The sequence below is a fragment of the Quercus robur genome, chromosome 8, assembly GCF_932294415.1.
Source record: "Quercus robur chromosome 8, dhQueRobu3.1, whole genome shotgun sequence".
Taxonomy (NCBI): domain Eukaryota; kingdom Viridiplantae; phylum Streptophyta; class Magnoliopsida; order Fagales; family Fagaceae; genus Quercus; species Quercus robur.
The window spans coordinates 33,715,711-33,723,912 of record NC_065541.1 but is presented as its reverse complement, the minus strand read 5'-3'; the positions used below and the strand labels follow the sequence as shown (position 1 = coordinate 33,723,912).

Here is an 8,202-nt window from a genome sequence, read left to right as displayed (position 1 = left end):
CATCCTCATTTGTTGACTTACAGCTAATATCACGAAACACGTGTAAATGACACTAGTCAATAGTACATTCATAATGATGCAACCGAGGAGGAGGAGTGTTTTTAATTTAATGTCTTTTTGGTAACTGTACCCTGAAACGGTCGAGTTTGTAGGGGCCACGTTGAAAAGCTCAAATGGCCGAGTAAACTAGAAATAGCACAATATAAAAATCACCTGCAAATACTTTTTTTTATTTTTTATTTTAGTAAGAGTAAACTTTACCCACTGATTTGAGATTTGTAACGTTAATAAAGTGGGTCCCCGAAATGATCTTCAGATCTAACGGCTCTTAATTCGTTTTACTGGTGATATAATTGTACATTTTTATGAGAAAGAACCGTACGGTGAAGACCTTGGTCCGATCCGTTGAGCCTGCACTCTTCTCTTATTAACTATCTCAAGTCTTATTTTCAGCCTTTAGTGCTTGTCAATGGACAAATGAGCTACCAACAGCGGGTCCCACCCACTAGTACCTCGATGCACTCAATTCCTCTCTCCTCCATAAAAGACTCCTCAGTGTTCACTCTCTTTCTCACCCACTTACTCTCTCACAGACAGTACAAACAACCCCAGAAATACAGCAAGCAAAATTAAAACAACTCACTTTCTCACCTGCTCTGTTTCTCTCCGAACCAGAACCAGAGCATGGAGCGCCTAGCTTTCTCTTGCCTCTTCCTGTTCATTTCTCTCCTCGCATTCGCAGGTAAAATCACAAGCCTGAGGCTTTCTCATTTTCCGTTTTTGTTTCGCTGAAAGTATTTGACTACAATGACGAGTTTTTGCTTGTTTGTTTTGGTTTAAAAGAAACAGAGAACAAAGTAAAACCAAAACATACTTGCAAAAACAGTTTACTTTCTTCAGCATTTGCTTTAAAACTCAAAATGAGCCTTCGTTTTTGTTTTTAGTTCTTACTTCTAACATTGTTTTACGTTACTACATTTGCAGATGCGGGTTCCATAGGAGTGAACTATGGTAGAATCGCAAACAACCTTCCCCCAGCATCAAAGGTTGTGTCGCTTCTCAAATCTCAGGGTCTAAATCGGGTCAAGGTCTTCGACTCCGACCCGGCGGTTCTCAATGCCTTATCCGGATCCGGCATCAAAGTCACCGTGGACCTCCCAAACGGGCTCCTTTTCGCCGCCGCCAGAAGCAAATCCTTCGCCTCCACATGGGTCCAGAAGAATGTCGCTGCCTACCACCCCTCAACACAAATCGAAGCCATTGCTGTAGGAAACGAAGTCTTCGTCGACCCAAACAATACAACCCGTTACCTCTTACCCGCAATGAAAAACCTTCATGACGCTCTCGTGAAGTACAACTTCAATAATGACATCAAAATCTCTTCCCCTATAGCTCTCAGCGCACTTCAAAACTCTTACCCTTCTTCAGCCGGGTCTTTCCGACCCGAACTAGTAGAGTCCGTTTTCAAGCCCTTGTTGGGTTTCCTTCGCCAAACTGGGTCGTACCTCATGGTTAATGCCTACCCATTTTTCGCTTACGAGTCGAACGCCGACGTCATCTCCTTAGACTACGCTTTGTTCCGTGAAAACCCGGGCGTAGTGGATGCGGGTAATGGGTTAAGATATTTTAGCTTATTCGACGCTCAAATCGACGCTGTTTTTGCTGCCATGTCAGCTTTGAAATACGACGATATCAAGGTCGTTGTAACGGAAACGGGTTGGCCTTCTAAAGGAGACGAAAACGAAGTAGGCGCGTCGGTTCCAAACGCTGCAGCTTATAACGGAAATCTGGTCCGTCGGATTTTGACTGGAGGTGGGACCCCGTTGAGACCCAAGGCAGATCTGACCGTTTATTTGTTCGCTCTTTTCAACGAGAACAACAAGAACGGTCCCACATCGGAGCGTAACTACGGGCTGTTTTACCCTACTGAGGAGAAAGTTTACGACATACCGTTTACCGTGGAGGGATTGAAGAACTACCACGACACGCCGCGGACACCCGTGCCCGGTAACCAACACGCGAGAACACCGGTGAACGGTAGCGGAGGCGGAGGCGTGTCGAAGAGTACGTCAGGGAACACGTGGTGCGTGGCGAAGGGTGATGTGGGGAAAGAGAAGCTGCAGATGGCTCTAGATTATGCTTGTGGTGAGGGTGGTGCTGACTGCCATCCGATCCAGCCAGGTTCCACGTGTTATAGTCCTAATACTGTTGAGGCCCATGCTTCGTTCGCGTTCAACAGTTATTATCAGAAGAAGAGCCGTGCCATGGGTACTTGTTACTTTGGAGGAGCGGCTTATGTGGTCACTCAACCCCCTAGTGCGTATTCGATCCCTTTCTCTTGCATTTAAGTTAATTACGGCCATAACTTATAACCTGCCTAAAGTATATTTATACTGTTTATGTATGCTTTAAACTGTATATTACTGTCTTATTCCAACAACAAATGGTAAAATTCTTTTATCAACTCCTTGAATATGTTTTTACCATACTGATTTGAGCATGGACACACATAATGAATTAATTGCAAATTACGAAATCATTTTAAAACAATTGGAGTTTAATTTCGGTATAATTTTCAACTCTCTTGAGATGAACTTTGACAAATTTCAAATTTCTAAAAAATTAAAGGTGAAAAGGATTGTCATTAAGAAACTCTGTATAAATGACAAATTTTTGTAATTTAAAATTATGTATAAAATATGAACTTATATAGGAATATGCCTACTCCATTTTAACATCTGCATTGAGAAACATGCCTACTCCATTTCATAAGGTAGACGGTGTCTTTAGATGACTCTTTTTGTGTATCGCTAACGTGTATAGACAATTATTAATGGTATTATTTATGGTACTGTGCCGGGGTGTGTGAAATTAAGCAGTTTCACGGCGGCTGGGGACAATGATGTGTACATTAGGTCAAAAGATAGCACCTGCCCTAGAGATGATGAGAAGGAATTTTTATTTTTCTATTGACATGGCGTGTGGGTATTGGTTTGCCCTTTGGTAATAGTAACTTTATGGTTGGTGGGATGAAAGTGATTATTGAAAATTTTCTTCCTAAAAAAAGAGAGAAATTGTTGCGTGTTTCCTTTTGCTTTTTTACTATTTTCTTTTTTGATTTGAGCCAATTTGGCCTAGAGAAACTGAAAAAAAAAGGTGTCACTTTGCAGGATATGGAAGTTGCGAGTTCCCCACGGGATACTGAAGCCAAAAAAGGGCATGCAGGGATTGGTTGGTTTAGAAGAAAGATATTGTGCTTGCTGGTTTAAATTTTTTGGGGTTTCTTCTGTAGTTATTGTTAGACAATTAACTTCACTACATCTGTAATTAACTGTCCCAATATTTATTACTATTGCTTTCCTTTCTAAGTAGTTTCTCGCAAGTTGCAAGTCCCCCTAGTGAAATTGTATTTATTATTTTTACTTGTCACTTAATTTATAATACCCAAAAACACTGTTATGCAAATGTTGACAAACCAATTTTTGAACCATCCTTGCAGCTATGCATTGCCACCGACCTAAATCTAGAATAAGAACATTGTTGACACATTGTCTTTTGCTAATAATAAAATATATTCGCCTTTTCCCAAGATAACATTGTCTTTAACCATTAAAATCTTGGGCAGTGCAAAATTGTGGATCTCACATTCTCTCACTTCTGTAACATGTTGTTAATGGGGCTCTCTGGAAAAGTTCTGGAAAGAGTCTATCTTTCAAGAAGGCAATTATAATCTAATATTCTCTCTCTGGGGAAACAATGCATCAACTTGCAAAGTTATTTATATGAACCTGGCGTATTCACAGTCGTCGGTCCAGTTGGGAGCACTGCTCACATAGCGGCCTCGTCATGTCAAACACGCATTGAGTCAATCAGTCAAAAGACCTAGTTAGCATGCGCACAGTAATAGTGAAAGAATAAAATGCATGGTAGGCCCTGCTTGTATCATTGTACAACTTTTTAAACTGTTTGCTGCCTTTGAGCCACTTTGGATCCGGATTGAATGTTGCTTTGCTTCTTAATTGGACAATGAAGCTAGAATATCCTATCCATTCCTTTAATTGTATTTAATTAGGTGTTAATGAATGGTGCTTTTCTCCTTTGATTCTAAAAGAATACTTAGAATAGCATGGTGTAATTGCTAGATACGTGGAAAAGGTTCAATGCCACATACTTAGCCAGATATGGCGACACCCCAAAGGCCAAAAGTGAAAACTGCTTTTTCAGTCCTGTGAAGGTTGATCCGTGATCCCATGTGCTATAGGGGCCACCTTCTCAATTACAATCTACTTACATTATTTCTTATTTCTCTTACAAAATTTTTAAGACCGCGTAAAAAAATTCTAACTTTTTATCAACATAGCATAGAAAATTGTGAGTGATAAATAGTTGTGAGTGATAAATAAAAGGGAACCAGTGGGGTTGGTCGAGAGGTTAGGCACTCGGTCTTAAAGTGGTTGTCTTGGATTTGACTACAAGCTTTCTAGTTTAAGTTTAGACACTAGTACTTTGAAAAAACTCCTTAGGCCAGCAATTTACCCTGTCACGGGTCCACCTGTCACGAATAATGATTAGTCTTTGGTTGAAAGTTTTGAGAAAACACTGTGGAAAAAAAAAAAAGATAAATAAAATGTGATGGTTATATATGAAAATTGATGATTCCTTGATTATCAGTGGGTTGATAAGACTTGAACGTTGATCTTCGGGCTATCTCCTGTAATACCAAAGACACAGAATCAGAGGGGACCGGTGAGGATCGGCCAAAAATCCTCCGATGATTAAGTTAGTTACTTTGAACTCTCTGTAACGAAGAAGTATTCTCTTAGAAGTAAGAAAAATGTCTCAATACCTTTTTCCTTCATCGAAGAAGCCTTATATAGTGTGTGGAACGATTATCTGTTTGGTAACCGTTCCCAGTGTCGAAGAGTCCGGAGAATTGGGAGTAACCGTTGTGGAAGTTACCTAGGTCGGACGGGCCGATGAACTCGTCCATCCATAATGAGGATGGACGAGACCTTCATGAGGAGCTCGTCCACTTTTAGTCCATCCATAGTAAGGATGGACGAGACCTCCAGGATGATCTCGTCCACTTTTAGTGAAAGACGGACGAGATCATCTTGGAAGGCTGGTCGTTCATAAATGACGAGTAGATCTTGAGGTATTAAGCTCGTCCATATACGGACGAGGGTCGCTGGTACACTTGCAATTTTCTCCGCCTATTGTTGCTTCTGTCGTTGGACGAAACATATGGACAAGTTATGGACTTGGGATTATTTGTGACACCATCAGTTGCCCCCTCGTCCATGTGAGTCGTCCAAAAGGTTGAACGTTCTTGGACACAATTGGTTAATAATTACTGCACCACGTGTCCTTTTCTTATTAGAGACTGATTCCGTCGATTTATTTTTCCGAGGTAGATGCCACGTGTTGCTTCTGTATTGGTTGGGTCGTTTCGATTACCCAGGTCAGCATCCTATAAATAGTGGAATGCCTCCCTTGACCCTCCTCATTCCAGAAATTTTCTTCCTTGACATCCATCGTCTAGAGCCTCGTCTAGGAGTTCTCTGCGTCTAGAGTCTTCTTCCGTCTAGAGCCAGGTACTCTTCTTTTTCTCGTCTTTAGGTTTAAGTTTCTTGTTAGGGATGTCTGTCGCTTCCTCATCTACAGATAGCCTTAATAAGGTTATAGACGAGTATTGTGATGATACTAGTGATAGGTCTAGCTCTAGCAGTGCTAATGATGAGAGTGGAGGAAGCACGGACGAGAACTACTCTTCTGGGGCCCCTGGGCTCCCTATTGAAGTCGTCCAAGAACAGCTTAGGAGAGCTTCTGGCTCTCAAGCTGGTTCTCCGTCCAATCCTACGGACGAGGTAGAGACCGTCTTTAGTTGCGCTGTAGGCGTCCATTCTAAGACGGACGAACAAAGGTTAGGTAGCCTTAGGTCCTGGTATCAAATCCCAGACGAGTTTAACCCTAGGCTACCCGTCCGTGGAGAGTGGTGTTGTGAGCCCCGTTTTGGAATAGGCGTCTATGAATCTTATTTCTTAGGTGGCCTTAGGTTTCCTTTAAATGCCTTCGCTAGGGAGTTACTAGTCAAGTTAGGTTTAGGTGTTTGTCAATTCAATCCCAATGCATGGAGGTTAATTATCTCCATGCAAATTTTGTGGAGGGAAGTTTTTGGTGGGGACCGTCCTCTTACAGTGGACGAGTTCCTTTATTGTTATAAACCTTCTACCATAAGTCAGTCTGAAGGTTTTTATCAGTTTACTGCTAGAGGGAATGATTGTAGGTTGATCAAGTCCCTAGCTTCGTCTGATAGGAAGTGGAAGACGGAGTTCATTTTTCTTTCAGGCTTCTGGGCAGGGAACCCTGTGGACGTTGGCAGGGATCCCTTTCCCCCTTACACTGGGGACTTAGGGAACCTTCGTCCAGAAGGTACGTCCCTTCCCCTTGTCTCTTTTTATTCTTACTCCTATTTGGTACATTTACAATTTCTAACCATTATTTGTTCATTGTGTTGTAGCTGCCAAACGTCCGTCCTTGAGCAAATTTCACCGTGACCGCGTCCACAGGGCTCGTCTACACACAGATAGGAGCTTCCATTCTCTTGTCACGCTTAGACGTCTAGCCAAGTGGGGTTTAGGTCCCGAGCCTTCAGACGAAGCTATAGCTCACGAGGTTACTGTGCGAAAAAGTAAGTTTTTACCTAAACTTCCTTTCCCTTTTCTTTTTTGTATACATTTCTTAACTTGTTCATCTCGTCTTAGGAATGTCAACCATGAAAGAGAATAAAGGGAAGGAAATTGCTGGAGAAGGGAAGCGTCCTGAGGGTGTGGCCCAGGATCGTCCTGAGAGTCAGACGCGTCCAACGGCTGGGGACAAAAGAAAATTCTTGCCAAAGAGTATTGACCTGGAAGGGCTCCCCAGTCGTAGAGACAAAAGGGTTAAGCAGGGCTCGTCCAAGGTGGTTAAGTCAAAACCTCCTCAGACTCAGCCTGCCGTCCAGATAGTCGACGTGGACTCGTCCACTCCAGTTGAATCCACTCCGTCCAAGACTTCGCCCAGAACTCCTTTAGCCAAGTTTACTACGCCTGGCTCGTCCCAGCCTTCTACGAACATTATTGAGAGCGAAGATCTGGCTTGGGAACGTTTCCAGATAGCCGTCAAGGACGAGGATATAAACATGTGCTACAACATGGGCTTGAAGGAATTTGAACATTCAGGCGTCCATGACCTCTTCAAGGTATGCCAGTATCCCTCGTCCTTGTTTAGTTATTAAATTTTCCTCATCTAATCATTCTATGTTGTTCTGTCTATTCACAGGCCATGTCGAAGTTTATAGCAGCGTCTAGACAGGCAACGGAGCTGGACAAGACAAGAGTCTTGTTGGAGACAAGGATTCAGGAGGTGAACGCTGACTGTAAGAAATGGGCTGGGTTTGCTGAAAAAGCTAAGGACGAGGTCAAAGAGCGTAACAAGTTGATTGAGGAGCTAAGGACGGATGCATTGGAGAAGGAGACGCGCATTGATCACTTACAACAGATGAACAATGAGTTGAATGCTCGTCTTTCCAAGGCAAGAGAGGACGCTGTGGCTGAGTTCAAGTCGTCCAAAGAGTATACAGACACTTTGGATCGCAATTATGCAGCTGGTTTTGAAGATTTCAGAATGGACGCTATTGAAAACTTTCCTGAAGTTGACTTCAGCACAATCAAGCTTAACCTTGCTGCTGCCACAAGCTCTCTCCTCCAGACTGGCTCTGATGACGTCAACGTGGAAGACGACGCCAGTACTCAGCCTCCTCAGGACGAGCCTGCTGTGAATGCTCCCCCTTCTTAGGACGAGACTTTAACCTTTGTAACTTTGCTTTTTCTTTCTTTTTGTAACTTTTGTGTTTGGTCCTTTGTTTTTGGACCTTCTTTATGTAACAAGAATACATTATACTCGTCCATGGTTTTCGGACGGGTTTTTTAAGTATACTATTTCTGCTTTTCAAACTAATCAAGGGTTTTTGGACGTAGGATGTCCACCCTTTGAATGAAGTTTTATTTTCTTTGCATGGATAAATGATTTCATTTTCTTTGCATGGACGAGTGATTTCATTTTCTTTGCATGGACGGATGCTGCTAAGCTATTTTACTCCTAGCTCGTCCATGTCGAGAATACATATTTTTCATGTAGTCTAACTCGTCTTAGTAGGTAGTA

At 42.4% G+C, this 8,202-nt stretch overlaps 1 protein-coding gene across 1 annotated transcript; it reads left to right on the top strand.

Moving 5' to 3' along the window:
- The first annotated feature begins 525 nt into the window (after positions 1-525).
- On the top strand, positions 526-3,371 carry LOC126695277 (glucan endo-1,3-beta-glucosidase 12). Its single transcript, XM_050391961.1, has 3 exons — positions 526-742; positions 985-2,316; positions 3,171-3,371. The coding sequence occupies exons 1-3, from the start codon at positions 685-687 to the stop codon at positions 3,203-3,205; spliced, it is 1,425 nt and encodes a 474-aa protein (XP_050247918.1). The 5' UTR covers positions 526-684; the 3' UTR covers positions 3,206-3,371.
- The last annotated feature ends 4,831 nt before the right edge of the window (positions 3,372-8,202 follow it).